Consider the following 21,104-nt stretch of genomic DNA (forward strand, 5'->3'; position numbering starts at 1 on the left):
TAAGAGTTACTTTAAGTATCTATAAAGTATCGGTAGGCTCAGAACATAATAAGCTATTCAAGGACAGCTGGGCTTGAGTCAATGACATTGCCCAGGATGGAGGCCAGGAAATAGCAATAAAATAATCCCTGGACCCAGAAAGCCTCAAGACTCTTGAGACAAATGACGTCAGGAAAACCTGTATCCCCAACATAATACAAATGATGAACTGGCTCTACAAAATAACAACAATAGCAACAACAGCAGCAGCAGCAGCAACAACAATAACAATAACAACAACAACAACAACAACAACAAAATAGGTTGCTGTCCCTTGGCTGTTGGCCTTTTATTGAGCAGGTATCTGAGTCAGATAGTTTGACTTCACTGTTTTTTTTTTAAAGTGTGTTTTATGTTTCTTAAACTGTATGATACTGGTCAAGTCCTTGCTTCTAATATTTTTTTAAAATTTATTTTGCAATTAGAAACTTAGTGTCCTTTATCTCAGGTGATTCAGAGATGCTTTTTTTTTTTTTTTTTGTTTTTTTTGAGACAGGGTTTCTCTGTGTAGTCCTGGCTGTCCTGGAACTCACTTTGTAGATCATGCTGGCCTGGATCCCAGAAATCCGCCTGCCTCTGCCTCCCAAGTGCTGGGATTAAAGGCGTGTGCCACCAAGCCCGGCAGAATATGCTTTTCTAATAATAAGCATTTGACAGGCGATATGCTTTTTCTCTTACTACCTTAACGATCCTCTCCAAATAATCTAAAAAAAGCAAAAGTGTGTGTCTTACAAAGGAAGGCAGGACCACTGTCAGGGAAAGCCTACTTCATCCCAGGGAGTCTCTGAGATATGTTGCTGGACTCAGAACTCGATATTATCATGCTTTCTCATTTGATGTCTCCAAAAACAATCTTCCCTTTGTTTGTTTAGTTATTGAACACTGGTTAACTTCTAAATACTGGGTTTTAAATAAGCAAAAAGAGTCCCTGCCTGTCAAGAGCATTTAATCTGGTTCCTAGGTTTTGAAGACAAGGAATGGGCAAACATATGACACATGCCTTTGTGCTTTCTGAGTCTTGTATTACATAGAGAAGGTGAACAGGGAAACTTTCCTGCACGTTTATTCTATGTTGTATTCTTTGGAAAGATTCCAGTGGATGGTTCATGGGGTGACAATTTGTGGGTGTGTTCTGAGAGAAAATGTTTTTTTTTTTTGCTGTGAGTATGCTTTTGTTTATCCAGCCAACAACTATTCATGGAGTGTCTATTATGCTAGATACTTGCTGGAGAGCAATGAAGCCCGGGTGATAAGGCTCCACATTCCCTAGAGATAAGACTTAGGTCGCTTGGTATCAGATTCAGATCCTGTCTCATTTCTAGAGGTCACATTACTCGACCTCCCCATTCCTCAGCGTGCTCTTTTGTAAGATGGGAATAGTGTGTGCCTAAGATTGCTATGAGGAGTGAATGGCCATACAGCGGTCCTGGGATTGGAGGAAGTGCAGTGCCCTATGAACTGTTCTTACCAATGTTCTGTGCTGTGTGCTCTTGGAGTAGATTCTGCATCTTCCACCTTAAATTTCTCACTATAGAAATCTCCTTTCTCATAGTGTCCAGCGCATCTTTATAGCCCCGCCCCCATTCATGTGGCTCCCACCCCTTACACCTTCCACTTACAATCCAGACATTTCCTGTTTTCCTGAATATTGAAATACAGACTCCTTTCTGGTTATCTCTCACAGAGAAGGCCTTTTTATTCTGCCTCTGTGTGGTTCACTTCTCCTCCCCTGGCAGCCGGCCTGTTTCCTAACACCCCACTGTGGTTCTAATGGCTTGTTCAGCCTCCTCATCCATCCATCATTCTTTACCTCTTACCACTATGCCCAAGCTCCACGCTCTAAAAGGCTAATCTCTACTGCCAACAGAAAGATCTTCCACTTTTTTTCCAGGGCCGTCTATCCAATCAATCAATCAATCAATCAATCAATCAATCATTTTTATTGCACTGGGTGCGATCCTGTAGAGTTCAGTTCTTGACGTAATACATGGTAAATGCTGTGCATACAACAGGCAGGAGGCAGGACCAGGCTCCTTCCTCCTGATACCCCATGAAACCTGCTGAGCACTGAAGGTATTTCTGTAGTTTCTGTAGTTTGGAAATGCTACTTTTCAAGATACTAGCACCTGTTTTTTGTTTTTTGTTTTTTGTTTTTTTCCCAGCTTATATTAAAACGTAACTAATCTCCGGTATCTTTTTGTTTGTTTGTTTGTTTGTTTGTTTTTCCGAGGCAGGGTTTCTCTGTGTAGCACCTGGCTGTCCTGGAACTCACTCTCTAGACCAGGCTGGCCTCGAACTCAGAAATCCACCTGCCTCTGCCTCCTGAGTGCTGGGATTAAAGGCGTGGGCCACCACCGCCCGGTCTCTCTGGCATCTCTTGAAAGTCTCTTTGAGAGTCTTCAGTGACTGTGAGGGTTGTATAGGCTGGAGAATGCCTTATACAGGTTTATAGGATGTGATACCACGCTTCCTGAGTGCACCAGAAGATCAACATCATTGGCTTATGTAACAAGAGGCAGTCTTTCAGAGAGCTGTAAGTAGTCTATCACGGTGACTGTACATATTTAATAAGAATGTTGATTAAATTCTAAGGGCAAATAGTAGCAGATTTCTTGAAAACCTTTAAAGTTTCTCTTAAATTTGTTTTTTTTTTTCAAGTAGTAGTAGTAAAATGCCACTGTTCCAAGTGGAACATGAACGACAATCATTTCTACTTATTTAAACTAAGACCCCCCCCTCTCCAAACAACTTGACTCATATTCCACAGAAAGACTGGAGACAAAGAGAACAATTTCAAATTTCTCAAAATTGTTATTTTTCTCATTAACAGTTATTTTCATTACCATAAGGAGTTGTAGAAGTAGCTTTGAGATTTTTCCTGAAACCACATTTTCCTGTCAACTTAATGCATTTGAATTCTAGTTGGCTGCATGTGTTAATAACAGAATTAATTTCTCCTGTCTTAACGTGAAATTTCACTTTGGTGACAGTGAGCCGAGGAAGGACCCCTTAGCTGTAAAATACAAACATTGAAATCACTAGAAACCCTAGCCATAACAACAAAATGTTTGAATATTACACATTTTAGAATGCCTTTAATACTTTATAATCTTTGGTGCCTATTTACCATGGTTTTATTTTTTCACTAAAATACGTGTCATGGTGCATATGCTATTTATGAGCGCTATATTTGTTGGGCATGGAGTTAGACCTCCCACTCCAGAAAGAGACGAAGCATTTAGATGAAGATAAAAAATAAACAGAAGGGACAGAGACAATTCACAGAACTTGGGGATGGAGGAAGTGGTCTGCACAGGGAGGCACAGGAGCAGGAGACTGAGCCAGAGAAGTAGGAAGGTACTGGAGGTGGGAGGCTCTAGTCTCAAGAGTCCACTGTAAGTGAAGCAGTGATTGTTAATTAGGGACATACATAGCTAAGCCATATTGCTTCTCAAGGAGCGAGCCAGAGGAAAAGCATTCTCACCTTGTCTCACCTTTCCCTCTGATTGTATGTGAGAACTCCTTATACAGAGCCAAGTGGAAGCTCGAGGCATGACAACCGTACAGGTGTCATGAGGCACAGGGCTGAGGTAAGACAGGCATGCAGAGTATCTGAATTGGGTAAATGAATGAAACATGTGAGTTTCTACCTTCTTTCCTTCTGTGAGCTTCTATTCTTATTCTTCATGTGGTGAACAGTACAACTGATGGACAGAACACCTCCAACTCTCACTATCTCTCTGTATGACGTCATATGAAGATCATTGTAGCCTTCAACTGGTCTGCTGACGACCACCAGTGTTCTTCATACAGGGTGGGGAAGGAGGGAGTGGAAAAGAGGCAAGTGAGAAGCGCTAATTTTAATTGCCCATCACTCTCCTAGTTGGGTATCACTCTAGGATGATAGCTATAGCTTCCCATTTCCAGTGTAAATCCATGTTTACCACGGTGTCTGCCATCACCTCACCTGGCAGGGACCATTTTCAGATCTGGCATCCCAAACCTTCATTTCTTTACGAACTAAACCCTTGGTGGTCTTGTTTTTATTGGGATGTTTTCCCGTGAGCAAAGACTTCTGGGAAGGGAGTATTGAGAGCAGTCTCTCCGAATTCCCTGGGTTCTAAGAATGACTTCTGTCTCATTCTGTATCAGGATATTAATTCTCCCTGGAACTAGTGTAGTGACTTCATCTACCTGCTGGCTTCCACCCAGTAGGAAAGTAGAAAATGATGTTTCCTGATGGAATCATCAGTCCCTTAAGCAGTAAGCCTTTCAAAATCACCAAGTTCAATGGGTAGTAAGAATTCTTTGAATTTTAATTTAAAACTGGCTGCTCTCACCTATAGCCAGAGTTGAAGGTGTGCATCTTATTACCAGGGCTGTTTTCTGTGACTCTTTTTCAATGGGAATTTTTTTTATGTGATTCTAGAAATATAGGTGCATAAAATAAGCATGCAAACAAAGCATTTACTGATAATAATTCATAAAAATATTTTCAGACATCTTTTGGACAGGTATAATTTCACCACTCATTAAAGACAAAAGCAAGTGTGCTTGTAAATGAGATGGATGTGCTTGCTTATTTTTGCATTAAGTATCCAATCTTAGCTGAGTGTTTGATGCTGTAGGGCAAAGATCATCTTCAACATTTATTAGAGTTGATTAATTATTTTGATTTTATGATTGCAAATGCCAAATACATTACTTAATATAAACACTTTTGTAAAAAATGTCAGGAACACATTTAATGCTAATTCAGATTTTTGGGGGTTGTTTTTGCTAATCCCAAATCAAAATTCACGAAATGATTTATTGTGAAAACTGCAATCAGCAATTCAAATAGCAATTTACAAATCAAACACTTGAATATAACACAAACCAAAATATACTGAGGAGTGACAGTAGAAAAAATATTAAATGTCTTTGTTTTCCATAATTAAACTATTAATGTTTCTATAAAAGCAGAAATATTGTTCATTGGTCATAGTATGACCGCATGAGCGGTGCTGAGAACACAAGAGTTCAGAATCAAGGCTGTCATGTGATCAAAGCAGGGGAACACTGTAAAAACACCTATGATTCATTTCTCATCTGATTTTGAGTAATAGGTTGTACAAAAATCATTCACTCTTGCCAATTTTTTGTGACCCCAAAATTTAGTCATGTGAACCCCATGGGGGGAGGGCTCTTAACTTAGGATAACTGGACTTTGTAGCATACTACAACCATTCCTGAAGCTGTGAATTCTCTGTGATAGAGTTAAATATATATATATATGTATGTATGTATATATATACACACACATATATACACATACATACATATATATATATGTACATACACATATATTTATATAATAATACTATATTACACAATATATATGTATACATATACATACACACATGTATATATCTCTATCTATCTATCTATCTATCTATCTATCTATCTATCTATCTATCTATCTATCTTTCTATCTATGTATGAATGAATCTGCTGACATGAGGCATTGGTCCATACTCTATGGACAGCATGGTAACTGTGCTGGTCCCTTGGCTTGCATTCTAACTGAACTTTTCACCACGGTTCCATCTGGATGCTTCCATGGGGACTAAGTGACCCAAACTACACATTGTATGAATGAATTGATTGTGTTCCTTCTTTTGCTGGAAACCAGTATGGAGGCCATTTTTACAGATGATCTTGGTGCACTACATAAACCTCTAAAAGATACTACTTGCACAAGTATTGGCTGCCAAGAAGGCATGTATCAAACAAGTCTATCTTTGTGAGTCTAATGAGTGAGTACCCCTCACAATGAGAGGGGGCTAGGGTATGTCCTAGCCATACACAGCTAGCTGGGCCATGTTGTTCTTGGGCAGGGGAACTTCAAGCCATTTTGGCTTTCCACAGGTTGGGCCTTTCTTGAACTCTGGAAAGCCAGATCTCCTCTGTAGAGGAAGAGGGTGTTGAAGCCATTAATAACCTCTTTCCCTACTCTTCTGGCATTTTTTTTTCTATGTGGACTCATTAAGCAAATATCAAGATGGCTATGAAAGACACAGAGTGACAATTGTAATCAGATTTTGTTCACTTTATTGTGAAGGCTGTCCTCTGTGTTCTCCTTTATGAGATTTAGGCAAAGAGAATTAGCCTTGTACCATGGGTTTACTAAGAGCCCCACCCTTAACACTTCATTACAGACATCTTCACTACCAATTTTCCAGTTTTGTCTTTGAAAAGTTCTACCCGGGTTTATGTAGTATGAGACCTCAGACCCACTCCTTTGTAGGGAGTAGAGAATCAGACATTGCATCCAAATTCCTTCTAACTTGGAGGATTTCCCTTTATCATTGTGTCTCAGGTCAAACTTGCAAGACTGGCTGGTGCTGACACACTCACAGATCTGACACAGTGAGCTGGCTGGTGGGAGCTCCTTTTGAAGCTTTATTTTGAGGGGAAAGAGCTAATTAGGGTGAAATGTCATAAGACGGAATCATCTGTGACTATAACTCACATGCATGCATCTTCAAGACCTGAGTGGACCTCTTCTATAGGTGCACAGTTTAAAAATGGAACAAAGTTGTGAATATCAAATTTTAAACTTTGTTGGATCAGATTATAGCCAGTTACACATGATCCTGCATCTACTGGGTTTTCTATGGCCAGAGATGAGTTTCTGTAAGGACCCACCAACCAACATCTAATGCTAAAGAGGATATTGTTTTACTCTAAAATCCTAGAAGTCTGTGTATGATTGATAGACCACAGTTTGCCAGAAGGTCTTTTGTAGCATCTCTGAATGCTACCGTCTCTTCCAATTTTACTGGTTCTGAAAGGTCATCAGGACCAAGAGTCAGGATGTACCAGAACCTGAACTTGGCAGAGACTGTATTCTTTTCTTCCCTTGGAAATGTAATATACCTGATCTGTAGCTCTCCTATTTCCTTTCAACTTTGAATCTTATGAAAAAAAGCAAATTAACATTTCCTTTTGGGGGGATCTGATTTCCTATGGTATTTCCAGCTACAATGATTTCCAGTAGGAAATAGTGGCACAATGAAGTTAATAAACATCAAAGAGGCCTGCTGGAGCCCGAAAGGAGAGTTGTCATGAGAGAAACTGTGGTCTTCATTTGAGGGATACAGACAGCTTGAGGTGGGCAGAGTACACAAAGAAACGGGAAGAATAAAAACTTGACATCTCCTGTTTTCCTTTCTGTAGGGATTCCCCAGTGGCAAGTCTCAAGTGGAAATACAAAACAAACCAAAAAACAAATAAACAAACAAAACCCCAACCAAAACCAAAAACCCCAAACATTTCAGGAGTCATATTCAGAGAGAGGAGGAGGAGGCAGAAGAGGAGTTGAGTCATTTCTAAGCTATTTATCACATGCTTGGAGTGTTAATTCTGAATGCTCCTTTCTGGGCTATGAATTGCAATGAAATGAGGGTTCTTTTATTTATATTTACAACCTCACTTAACACAGTTCCTGCTGTGGAACAGATACTGTACTCAACGAATTATTAAATAGTCCTACCCAATAACTACTGTGTGATTTTTTGAGCATCTTGCTTCTAATCTCAGATGGTCATTCTCTGTGTCTCCAAAATGAAAATACTGGAATGTGTCTGGTTTCAGTCTTGAGGGTGTTGTAGTGACCAGGGGAAGATGCAGATGCTAGCAGCAGATCTGCTTTATATATAAATTGTGAAGTACTGTGGATGTATAGGACAACATTTCTTTTCACTTTCCCTCCCAGTGTCTGTAACTTTCTGGTTCCTGTTAACTTATGAGATCAGACCTTTACCAGAGCTGGAGTTGTGAGGTCCTTGGCAGCTCTTACAAGGTGACTTGGTCACCTGTCTTCAAGAGGCTAAGTAAACAGGCAGATGATCCATGCAGAGAAAGGAAATGCATTCCCAGGACACCTTGGGAAGAAGAACGAATTAGAGGGTCAAATCATTCTCCTACAGTACTGGCTTATGTCCTTCCTATTTTTTGTTTTTGGTTTGTTTTGTTTTTCTGTTTTCTTTTTCTTTTTTTTTTTTTTTCTTTTTTTGGTTTTTCGAGACAGGGTTTCTCTTTATAGCTCTGGCTGTCCTGGAGCTCACTTTGTAGACCAGGCTGGCCTCGAACTCAGAAATCCGCCTGCCTCTGCCTCCCGAGTGCTGGGATTAAAGGCGTGCGCCACCACGCCCGGCGTCTGTTTTCTTTTTTTAACTTTTAGAGACAGGGCCTCACTATGTCACCCTAGCTTGCCTGGAACTCTTTATGTAGACTAGGCTGGCCTTGAACTCACAGAGATGTGCCTGCCTCTGCCTCCTGCTTATAGGGATTAGAGGTGTGCACAACAACACCTGGCTCAAACTGCTTTTCTTAAGCCACCCTTTGTTTAAAGTTGATGTCTTTCAACTCCAGTTTGTTACTTATGTTATATTAATTCTCATTCACGGACACATGTATTTTTTTTACCTTTATTTACATAGTTTTCATTTCTTGACATCTAGGCCTTTTTGTTACCAATGTAATTTTCTGTAGGTTGTTAAGTTCCTTTTTGACTTCATGCAGCACAGGAATACAAAATTTAACCTTTCTCTAGAATGATTGCTTGTCTTTGTCTTCTCACCAATAAACCATAGAAACCTGCTTGCAGATCCTGGCTCATGTCCTGTGTGCTTACTGGAAACATAAATCAAACTAGGGTTGCTCTAGCGGGACAGTCGCTCTTTCCTTCATGCACAACAAGCCTTGCAGGCAGCCTGCTACCAGAACTCTTCTAGTTAGCAGTAGGGTCTTCCAAGTCTTCAAGGATCTACACTTCCCGTTTGGTATTCTCCCCCTCCATGTCTCTACCCCCAACCATGGCTCCACTCTTTTCTTTTTCACCATATTAATATATATATATATATATATATATATATATATATATACACACATATATATGTATATATATATAAAATAAAAATGTATAGATTATCTAGAAAATATAAAGATGTTTTTACAAATGGCATCCACAGCATTTTCTCCCAAAGAGCACTATAATGAGAATTTATATGTATGTATGTGTGTATGTATGTATGTATGTATGTGTATATATATATATATATATTTTCAAATGTATTTGTTCTTAGTCTATTAAGGACTTTATAGAAAGGTATCCACCTTTCTATAAAACACAGTTTTATTATTTTTATTCTCACATTGTGTTTTGGACATGTTTACATGTGGAAAAAATAGGAATTTCCCAAGTCTTTTATGGAGGGGAGAGCCATTTTTATGTGATCGGTATTCATCTGGAAGACAGCCATGACCTCTTTGTCCTCTTCTCATCTCCTTCTCACTTCCTGCTACCCTTTTAGTCTCGTCCCTTCCTCTTTTATCTGTCACCTCCTGTCTTCCTCCTCCTTATCCCCCTCTTTCTTCCTCACATTCCTCCACACTTGTCTTCTCCCTCCCTCCTTGCCCCTCCATGCGTCTTCTCCCTCTTCAACTTCATGTGCATTACTGAAGCTGTTCTCCTAGGGAACCACCTGATATGTGCATTTTTTTTTTTTTTTTGAGACAGGGTTTCTCTGTGTTCCAGGCTGTCCTGGAACTCACTTTGTAGACCAGGCTGGCCTCGAACTCAGAAATCCACCTGCCTCTGCCTGCCGAGTGCTGGGATTAACTTCTTCCTCCTCTTCAACTTGTGTCCAGTGGTGTCTCCTTAGTCTCCCATCTGCATTCATAATTTCAGGGAGTGATATTCTTCCTACCTGCATTCAGACCACTCTACATTTTGCCTGATTTCATTTGCATCATCAATCAAACAACAGGCATTAAGCGGAGGGGTCAAGGACACCAGGAGAACATAGCCCACTGACTTAGCTAAGCAGGGCTCATAGGGGCTCACAGAGACTGAAGCTACAAGCACGGGGCCTGCAGGGTCCTCTGCACATGTTACAGTTGTGTAGCTTAGTATTTTGGGGGTGACTCCTAAAAGTTGGAACAGGTATGTCTCTGTCTTGGGACTCTTTTTCTCCTACTAGGTTGCCTTGACCAATCTTGATATGAAGGCTTTTGCCTTGTCTTATTGTATCTTGTTTAGTTATGCTTTGGTGGTTGTCTCTTGGATGTCTGCTCCTTTCTTAAGGAAAAGGGGGCGGGTTACCTTGGGAGGGAGGGGAGCTAGAGCTTGACTAGGAGGAGTAGAGGGAAGGGAGACTCTGGCTAGGATGTATTATTTGAAAGAAGAATCTGTTTTCAATTAAAAAAATTAAATAAAAGATTTGTGGGGGGGGGAAGAGTCTTGCTGAAGCTCAGAGTGTCAATCTGCTCAGCACCCCCACCCCCACCCTGAACGCAGTTGTAGATTCTGGGCTCACAGTCTTATAAAACTAGGCCTTAGCCTTATCATGGCTGAGGATTGCAAAGTCATCTTGAAGAATAAAAGCAGACAAGGAACCAAGCAAGCAAGTGATAGCAGCAGGTTTGCAACTGAAGCACTAAGCAAAAGTTTAAAAATGAAGATCAGGAGAGGAAAATCCACTAGTGTGGTTAGCTTTTTCAGTGGTCTCTCCTTAGTGATTTATTCTGGGTGAATTATGAAAGAACGGCAATTGTTTGCCTCCTGGGTGACTTTGGTTTGTTCCAAAGCGATTAAAAATGTATGGCCCCTAACTTTCTCAATGGTATAATTTGAGACCTGAGCACACAGAGCTCAAAGGAAGTGTAATAAACAAAGCCAGTGAGGTCTGTGCTTGCAGGCTAGAGGATCATGCTGGATATATCAATGCCATTTGTTTTGTAGAATCAACGGTGTTTGCAGATTCACCTTGCATGTAGGTTTTTGAGGCTTGATCTTGCATATTTTTCCCTAAATCATCACAAGAAATAAGGAAATCATAAGCATAAGAGTGGTGAGGTAAGCTAAGTGGGGAAGTGAAGCAATTGCTGGAATTCAACTCTGTCCTATTAAGTGTTTACCACACCCAGCTCACTTTCTCTGTGGCTTTCCCAATGGCGCCCTTTGTTTCGGGTGAGCAGTCACTGCTTCCTGACACTTGCCAGCATCTGCTATCACCTGAGCTTTTGATCTTAGCCCTTCTGACTGGTGTGAGGTGGAATCTCAGGGTTGTTTTGATTTGCATTTTTCTGATGACTAAGGATGTTGAATATTTCTTTAGGTGCTTCTCAGCCATTTGGTATTCCTTAATTGAGAATCCTTTCTTTAGCTCTGTATCCCATTTTTAATAGGGCTATTTGGTCCTCTGGAGTCTAACTTCTTGTGTTCTTTGTATATTGGATATTAGCTCTCTATTGGATGTAGGGTTGGTAAAGATCTTTTCCCTATCTGTTGGTTGCCCTTATAATCCAACACCCTTCATGATATAAAAGTCTTGGAAAGATCAGGAATTCAAGGACCATACCTAAACATAGTAAAAGCAATATACAGCAAACCAGTAGCCAACATCAAACTAAATGGAGAGAAACCTGAAGCAATTCCATTAAAATCAGGGACTAGACAAGGCTGCCCTCTCTCCCCTTACCTATTCAATATAGTACTCGTAGTCCTAAACATAGCAATTAGACAATAAAAGGAGGTGAAAGGGATACAAATTGGAAAAGAAGAAGTCAAAATATCATTATTTGCAGGTGACATGATAGTATACTTAAGTGACACCAAAAATTCTACTAGAGAACTTCTAAACTTGATAACCAACTTCAGCAAAGTAGCTGGATATAAAATTAATTCAAACAAATCAGTGGCCTTCTTCTACTCAAAGGATAAAAAGGCCGAGAAAGAAATTAGGGAAACGACACCCTTCACAATCGTCACAAATATTATTAAACACCTTGGTATGACTCTAACTAAGCAAGTGAAAGATCTATATGACAAGAACTTCAAGTCTCTGAAGAAAGAAATCCAAGAAGATCTCAGAAGATGGAAAGATCTTCTGTGCTCATGGATTGGCAGGAATTATAGTAAAAGTGGCCATCTTGCTGAAAGCTATCTATAGATTCAATGTAATCCCCATCAAAATTCCAACTCAATTTTTCATAGAGTTAGAAAGAGCAATTTGCAAATTCATCTGGAATAACAAAAACCCTAGGATAGTGAAAAGTATTCTCAACAATAAAAGAACTTCTGGTGGAATCACCATCCTTGACCTCAAGCTGTACTACAGAGCAATTGTGATTAAAAAAAAAAAACCTGCAAGGTATTGGTACAGTGAAAGGCAGGTAGACCAATGGAATAGAATTGAAGACCCAGAAATGAACCCACATACCTATGGTCAGTTGCTCTTTGACAAAGGAGCTAAAACTATTGGGAAAAAGACAGCATTGTCAACAAATGGTGCTGGTTCAACTGGCAGTTATCATGTAGAAGAATGCAAATTGATCCATGCTTATCTCCATCTACAAAGCTCAAGTCTAAGTGGACCAAGGACCTCAACATAAAACCAGATACACTGAAACTAATAGAAAAGAAAGTGAGGGAAGAGCCTTGAGGATATGGGCACAGGGGAAAAGTTCCTGAACAGAACAGCAATGGTTTATGCTCTAAGATCAAGAATTGACAAATGGGATCTTATAAAATTGCAAAGCTTCTGTAAGGCAAAGGACACTGTCAAGAGGAACTGTATATTAAAGGGCTGCATCATTAGGAAGAGAAACACTGTTGTAGAGTAAAAGACTATTTGTTCTGGATGATTTTTTTGACTACGTTTTTAAATGAGAAACATTCCTCTAAAGACTCAGATTTCCACCATGTAGACAGTTAAAGGATGTGTTCTGAGACCTATACTCAGTTGTGAACGAAGGATGCCACAGTGTCTTTAGCAACGAAACAACGTTAGAGTAAATGCTAATGCTCTCAGACAGACACTCTGAAAGAAGCCCTTCTCTGTTGGCTATATATTGCACAGCTTTAAACAACTCAGCCTGTAAAATCTCTTCTTCATTTCTCTAATGCAGATATGCCTCTCAAAGATAGAGACTTGACTTTCCCATTGCAGTCTTCATAGTATTTGAGAAATTGCAGCTGCTCAACAAATACTCTGACTGGACACTTAGATAGAGATGGGGAGAAGAATTGGGAACAAAATGTTCTCTAGTTAGGGGCAAACTGCTTTTATTCACAGTCAAGTTTACATTGTACTACCTTCTTCTGCAAAGTGCTTTAGCAGGTGTTTATGATGAGGGTCTTTAAAAACTGTTGATTTTATGGAACTCGAAATTCTCACAAAAAATTCTCACTTGAAAATCGTGCTGGGAGATTTTTCTATCTTTATTGTTATTTTAAAATGAAGTAGCCGGGTGTGGTGGCGCACACCTTTAGTCCCAGCACTTGGGAGGCAGAGGCAGGCAGTTTTCTGAGTTCGAGGCCAGCCTGGTATACAAAGTGAGTTCCAAGACAGCCAGGGCTATACAGAGAAACCCTGTCTCAAAAAACAAACAAACTAACAAACAACCCCCCCCCAAAACAACAACAACAACAACAAACCAAAAAATAAAGAATAAAAATAAAATAAAATAAAATAAAATAAAATGAAGTAAATGTTGGTGTTAAGGCAAGCCTGTGCCCATCACACTTCATAGAATATTTAAGACTCACAGAGATCTAGAGCACCTGGAACAGTAACCAGAATGCAGTCAACTTGGCGAGTTGCTGAGGAACAAATGGGTCATTGTATAGTCCCTTCAGAAACGGACAGATTAATCTGCTAATGGTCACACAGTGACATGGGAAGTGGAATGAACGTTTCCTGATGTCATTGTGCTTGAATAATTGATGCCGTATTTAAATGGTAATACGAATATGACTTTCATTTTAGTCTTTGAATAACTTTTAGATGTGCAAATATATCAAACTCCTAGGTTAATATCTGTTACGTCTTAGGAAGGCAGTTGTAAGGATTTGTTCATGCAAGTCAAAGGATTGATTTAAAAGGCCACCAATTTAAAATGTCTGCTATGGAAGATGGCCTAGTCGGCCATCATTGGGAAGAGAAGCCCCTTGGTCTTGCAAACTTTATATGCCTCAGTACAGGGGAACACCAGGGCCAAGAAGTGGGAGTGGGTGGGTAGGGAAATTGGGGGTGGGGTAGGATATGGGGGACTTTTGGGATAGCATTTGAAATGTAAATGAAGAAAATACCTAATTAAAAAAAATGTCTGCTATGTGGCTCATTCAAGGTGTGTCAAGTGATTCATTTCACCTGTCCCTGTTATAAGCATTCTTCCCTCTGTGCTATATTGTTAGGGTTTCTCATACACTACCAGTGACTTTTAGTTGGAACAATTTGTCTCCCCTGGGACATAACCTATCTCTTTGTTCTCTGGATTTCTTGAATTTTCAAGCAATATTGGATATCATGGTTTTTTTTTTTTTTTTTTTTTCATGCTGTTTTTACAGGATGGAAAAGCAGAGCCGAGCTCATGCAGCTGTCTGAAGGGGCCCAAACTGTCAGAAATAGGAACAATCGCCTGGATGATCACGCTCTGTGATGCCCTCCACAATTTCATCGATGGCTTGGCGATCGGGGCATCTTGTACTTTGTCTCTTCTTCAGGGGCTCAGTACGTCCATAGCGATCCTGTGTGAGGAGTTTCCTCATGAGTTAGGTGAGCACCTCAGGGCACAGGGCAAGGGGCGATCGAATGTTAGACTGGGAAGACCCTAATCATACACGGAGATGAATGATCTGTTGTTGGAAGTTTATTATTATTATTATTATTATTCCAAAACAGAAGGAGGCATAACTCACTTGATATTCTCTTCTTCCAGGGGACTTTGTGATCTTGCTCAATGCAGGAATGAGCACCCGGCAAGCCTTGCTGTTCAACTTCCTCTCCGCATGTTCCTGCTACGTGGGACTAGCTTTCGGCATTTTGGTGGGCAACAATTTTGCTCCCAATATTATATTTGCACTCGCTGGAGGCATGTTCCTCTACATTTCTCTGGCAGATATGGTAAGAGATTCAAGTATTTTATTTTGTGTTACTTTGATTTTTACAAATGAGCGCCTGGGTTACGAGCTGAAGGGCAGCCTTCGGCCTCCCACTGGCTTCAAGGTCTTCAAGGCTGGTGATCCAGCCCTTTCCTAGCCCAGCGTCGCTCACTTTGTGAGTAACCTGTGCTAACAGTAGCTTGGAATGGCTGTCGTTGATTCTTTGATGACTGATCTTATGGATGAAGTAAGCACGTTTACTAGTGGGGGCTATTTTCTAAGGACTCCTTTTAATGTGTGATGAATTAAACCTATCTTCTCTTATAGTAGGCCTGACCCATCAGTTGCATAAGGATGTCACATTTAGAAGAATAAATAACTTGGTAGACTAAATACTTTTTTTATTCAAAGTGATTCACAGTGAAAAATTTTGAAGTTAAGCTAAAAATATTACACTAAATTAAGTAGAAATATTGGACAATAAATATATATTTGAGTCAGTATTATTTATGTCTGTAGGTTTAGTGTGTGTGTGTGTGTGTGTGTAGAGAAAATTCCCTGTGTGTTTTCAAGCATACCTTGGACAGATTTCTAGAAAATGAAGTGTCGGAGTATAAAAAAGAATATTTGGGTTATATTTAGAAATTAATGTATTACATATAATTTAATAACAACATCTTTCCTTTGGATTACAAGCTTCAAACTGTAAGTGTCTGGCCCAGTTTGCTGTTCATCAAAGACCCTTAAAAAAGGCAGGATTTAGCTCTTAGACCCTCACAGTACTTACATTTTTCTGCACAGAATTACCGATGTGACATAGTAGTTTCCTCATGTTAGAGATGTCACCAACTTTTTCCCAGTAAGAACTTCACGCCAGTTCTCTGACCTGCCTCTGGAGTCTGGAGATCCCTGGCATGGCTGCATCCAGGGTACCACAGCATTTGTAACACATCATACAAATTGTGTTTCTAAACCAGGACACACATGTCCCCTTGTGTAACCTTTGCAGTGGATGCTGTGGCTGAGAATGAATGTATTCATTTATTTATTTATTTACTAAAAACACCTAGGATTTTATGTTTCATTATAATGAGAGTATTATAATCTTCAACACTGGACCAATACACAATTTATTAAAAATCTTGTCGTTCTGGGTGGAAAGAGCAAGCACAATGGAGAAACCAGAACAGCAAAGAAAGCTACTTCAAAGAACAGGTTCAGTCAGCTATACAAATGTTTTTTTCCCCTCCAGTCAGCCCGGAAAATTATGAGATGGGCGGGGAAGCGGCTTCCATACGTGTTTCTCTCCTGAGGAGCAAAGTCAGAATTTAAGCAAACAAAAATGTCACCACCTAACAGGAAAAACCTCAACACTTCATCAACTCTGTGGTGGCACAAGGCAGGGTGATTATAAGTCCAAGATTGTCATTAGTTACATAGTGAGCTGTAGGGCAGCCTGGGCTAAGCAAGAAACAACAAAGTAAAACATGGCATACTTAAAAATACTATGAGATAAGAGGAACAATAGCATATCTAATGGGGATGAAGCAGAATATAGTATAGTATAGTAAGGGCTAACGGAAGTAAACAGAAATTCGTGCCTGAGGGTGAAACCTACAGGGTTGAATTCCTTAAAATTTGAGGTATAGACAGCTGTATATGGGAAGACAGTTGAGGAGAGAATGCATCAAGCCAGGTACATTCTATCTGGCTGTGCGACCTTTCGATAGTTTTACCGTGGATGCCGCAGAATACTAGGATTCCTCAATACCTGAAGCAAAACATTGGTACGATCCAGTCCCAAATGAAAGAAATGCTCATCTCTTGTGCAGAAACCCCAGAGGAGCATTTCAGGATTCACCACAAGATGGCGACAGCCATTTAATAATGTATCTTCTAGTTTCCAGAGATGAACGACATGCTGAGAGAAAAAGTAACTGGAAGACAAACGGATTTCACCTTCTTCATGATCCAGAATGCAGGGATGTTAACCGGATTCACTGCCATCCTGCTCATCACTTTGTACGCAGGAGACATCGAATTGCAGTAGCCGGAAGTGGAGTATAACGTCAACGCGGGAAGGCATTTAATAACAACACAGAAACATCTCCATAGGGATTTTTGTTTTTTAAAAGTATATCCTATTTAGTTAAAAGAGATTTTTTTTTTATTTTCAACTAAAGGCTAAGGAATCTAATGACTGGTTTCAGATATGTAGAATAGGTGAAATTTGTTGTTAAAAATTTTCCTTAAAAGGTTTTCGGTTTCAGTCTGAAAAGACTGGTATATGGGGCCTTTGGTAAATACCTGGTTTTCAATATTTTATGCATATTAGAAAATTATCATGAAGCAAACACTCACAAGCAGACATACAGATCCAGAGAAAAACACAATCTGGGTCATGTAAGAACTTGCTTGGGTAAAAAAAAAAACAACAAACAAACAAACCTCAAGCGTTTTCAGAGTGGTTTTCTTCCAATTAATATGTTTGACTGCTTTTAAAGGCAGGTGCATCAAATGAGGAAGAAAATCAAGACAGACAGCTCCAGTGCACGCAGGACTGATCCCAGTGCCTTAACGAACCCCAGAAAGATGTTCACAGCGTTTGTTCAGCTTTATGTCTCAGTTGGCGACCTGTAGGATTGTTTTGAAAGCGAATACAAAGTAACATGAATTAGGAAAGGATGAAAGGCTTGCTAGCCCAGCAAGGCTTGGGCTTAGGGCTTGGTCCCTGAGTTATAAGCTTGAACACACCCTGCAGAAGACCAGAATTGCTTTGCTATGATTTATGCTGTGGTTCCAGCCAACAGAAATGCCCGAGGAGTATGAGAGACTGGTCAGAACTCAGTCTTGCCATGCTCTGGGATTGCTTTGTCATGGTGGAGAATATGTTGGGTGGGAGAGAGAAATTGAATGTAATTGTGAGCAATTTACTTTTTAAAAGATGAGCATAATTATTTAGCAGGGGGAATTTCAATAAATGCAAAATCACAGCTGGGCTGGACTGTGTCAGAGACTGATGGTGGAGGAGGCATGTGCTCATTAGGGGTGATTGACAGTCAGTCAGAAATGGCTTCTTTTATGTGCAGCATGCGTGCTTTGTTCCCATATGGTATACCATTGGATGGAAAACCTCAGCATACTCTTTCTACCTTTCGTAAAACACACAGCTCGCTGAGTGTTTGAGCAAGTTGTAGACGATCAGTCTGAATTGAACATCCTAATTTCAATTCACACTCCCAAGTAACTTAAAAAGAGATGATTTGACAGTGATGAGAATTAGTAATAGAAGCCAAGTTATCTCAGGAATTATGTTTTCCTATACGCCCAAACACATTTTCATGTAATAACAGTGCAGATTTGATAAACTTTAACATATATGTTTATGTGTATTCTCACTTTATGACTGACAATTAAAAAATATTATTTGACCAAACAGTAAAAGCTTTTGAAACCATGTACTGTGTCAGTTATTTTTCTCTTAATATGTCTTTATTTTGAGTGACATCATGTGCCTGGTGTTATGAGGAGAGAGGCAAGTAGAGAATTGCTGTTGTATTGATTATTTTAAAAATATCTAGCAAACAAGTCCTACAAAGACTAACTTTTCATTTCAATAAACACAATCTATATTAGTATAACTTTTTGTTTTGGTGCTTAACAATCCTTGCTTTTTAAAAGTATACGCTGTGGGCTGGAGAGATGGCTCAGAGGTTAAGAGCACTGACTGCTCTTCCAGAGGTCCTGAGTTCAATTCCCAGTAACCACATGGTGGCTCACATTCATCTGTAATGGGATCTGATGCCTTCTTCTGGTGTGTCTGAAGACAGCTATCGTACACTCATATACATAACATTAAAAAGTACAGATTGTATGTATTTTTAATGAAATGACGTATGGAAGAATATTTTGAAAAGACAGTTTAGTGATTCTCAGTGTACATGCAGATTGTCTGTGGACTCTTTGGCCCGCTTTCTGTGGGTCTGACTCTCCATCCTTTCCCTTTACCATGGAGAATGAAGGACTTTGGGTGACGATGACTTAAAGACAAGAGACAATTGCTTGTTGGAGGCAGAAGGAAAGTCGGGATGGCATTTACTTTATCCTGATGAACTTTCTTCAAGTGAGCATAATCCTGCCAACATACTTCCTATGGAGCATTTGCCATATAATCTCAGTTTTTTGAAGAAGAAAGGATTTATTTCATTTTGAAGATTACAAACCATCATGAGGGAAGTTAGAACTGAAACACAAGTGGGAACTCAAGCAAAACACATGGAGAGGCATTGTTTACTTTCTCTTTTCCTGGCTTGTTTGGCTCACTTTGGTAGCAGCTCTCTAGTTAGACTTAATATGTACTCAGCAAGAGGGAAATCATGCCTACTATGGCAAACTTAGCTAGCCGCTGAGTAACGGTATTGGAGGAGAACCTACAACCACCATTTTACTATGACAGCATAATCATTAGATTTTAGAGATGCTACCAGAAATAAAAAATACTGTATAATATATTACTCATTGCTAAACTTTAAAGAATATGTACTAATTCCTGGCACTTATTGGGTACTGTAGAAGATCCTGTTACCATGGTAATGCTGTGTCACAGAGCACCTTAGAAAACTGAAGCTCACAAAGCGGGGGAGCTTCCACTAGAGGTGCTGATGGGTAGCCAGCTGATAGAGCCATGGTATTAGGGTGTGACTTCCATTGTGGCTGGAACTGCAAATTCATGTGGAAGAGATAATAGATGCCCAAGTCCACTTATGGGTAAAATGTAAACAGGTTCAATCAGTCTTAAGCAGTTTTTATAAAGTATCTGTTATTTTCCTGACTGAAGATACCTGACATTAATAATTCATCAAAAGTCTCTAGAGGTATCTCCCTCTTCTAATACCTAAATAATAACCTAAATCTGTTTAATGAAAATAGTTCCTTTCCTTTACCTGTACAAGTTGGGATATGTGGCTGTGTCATGGCTCAGAGCTAGTGAGGATAAGTCAGGTTTCTTTCGCTGCCAGTTGCTCTTCTGTCCTGGTTTCTTGCCGCAGCAGCAGTGGAATGTAGCCAATGTGTGAGCTCAGTGTTGGATGTCTCTGGAGGCTATGTATGGTCATAATGATTTCTAGATGTTCAGCGAGACTCTAGGCACTATTGGGTATTTCTGGTTTCCTACATTTAAATGGCCTGCTTCTCTTAACTCTTCTCAGCATTGTCTTCCTTTAGGTTTCCTTTTGATTTAGCAGGAAGTTACCATGATTTCCAGACAATTTTTGTGTTTAGGAAAGATCTGTTGCTGTACAAGAGGTTCTCAAATGATCCCCTTGGCTACGATACCACAGATCATTCTTAATGGATACTCGGTTTTCTTTCTACACCACTGGTTGCAATTCCTGTGGTTGGTTTTCTGTCAGCTTCCTTTCCATGTTAAGGATGCGCAAAGCATGTTCTCATGACCATTCGGTTTCCTAGTTGAAGACTCTAAATTTCTCTGTGGCTTCAGAACCAGAGACTCTGCTAATAAAATTAAAGTGAAAGAAACTGGATAAACTGGAAACTCCAAATATCATTCTGTTAATTACAAGGCATTATTCCCTCCCACCACATTTTAATAGTTTCTAATGGCATCTGCGGGTGAGAAGAACAGGATATTATGAAGGTGGCTCTTAGATGTTGTAAGAAAATGGTCGAATCTCCATGTTGAGGGTTTGATGTATAAGAACTAAGAGGTCTTCTATTAGTTTGTTAGAAGAGCCGTGAGCTGCAACATGGGGCCCATGGGGCCCAATAGCTCTAGGAACCGAGTCTATTACTGTTTGTCTACTATGCTGACAAATGAAAGTCTCAGATAGACTGTGGCTCTCACTTCTAAGATGCTTCATATCTTAAGATGGCTCCTGGAGATCTGGCTTTGAACTCTTAACTCCACATAGCAGGAAGGAGGACTGGATAGGAAGGCAAAAGTTCACACTTGTATCTTTAGTCACTCCATTCTGAACAATATTTTAGAAGTAAGAGCCAACCATATCCACTTCTATCCACTGATCAGAATGAGTTACATGTATATACCAGTCAAAAGGAGAAACTAGGCAATTCTGCATTCAGTTGGATGTACTTCTTCTTCTTTTTTTTAATT

General features: G+C 39.8%; 1 protein-coding gene across 4 annotated transcripts in view; it reads left to right on the forward strand.

Moving 5' to 3' along the window:
• The window catches only part of Slc39a8 (solute carrier family 39 member 8), a 75,285-nt gene extending 56,857 nt beyond the window's left edge, over window positions 1–18,428 (forward strand). For all 4 annotated transcript variants that reach the window (XM_021157678.1, XM_021157677.2, XM_021157674.2 and 1 more), the window contains exons 7-9: window positions 14,438–14,645; window positions 14,809–14,993; window positions 16,872–18,428. In XM_021157678.1, the coding sequence (XP_021013337.1) occupies window positions 14,438–14,645; window positions 14,809–14,993; window positions 16,872–17,021 (543 nt within the window). In that variant the 3' untranslated portion in view covers window positions 17,022–18,428. The remainder of the gene's footprint in view (window positions 1–14,437; window positions 14,646–14,808; window positions 14,994–16,871) is intronic.
• Window positions 18,429–21,104: the final 2,676 nt, after the last annotated feature.

Source organism: Mus caroli, chromosome 3 (genome assembly GCF_900094665.2).
Source record: "Mus caroli chromosome 3, CAROLI_EIJ_v1.1, whole genome shotgun sequence".
NCBI classification, from domain to species: domain Eukaryota; kingdom Metazoa; phylum Chordata; class Mammalia; order Rodentia; family Muridae; genus Mus; species Mus caroli.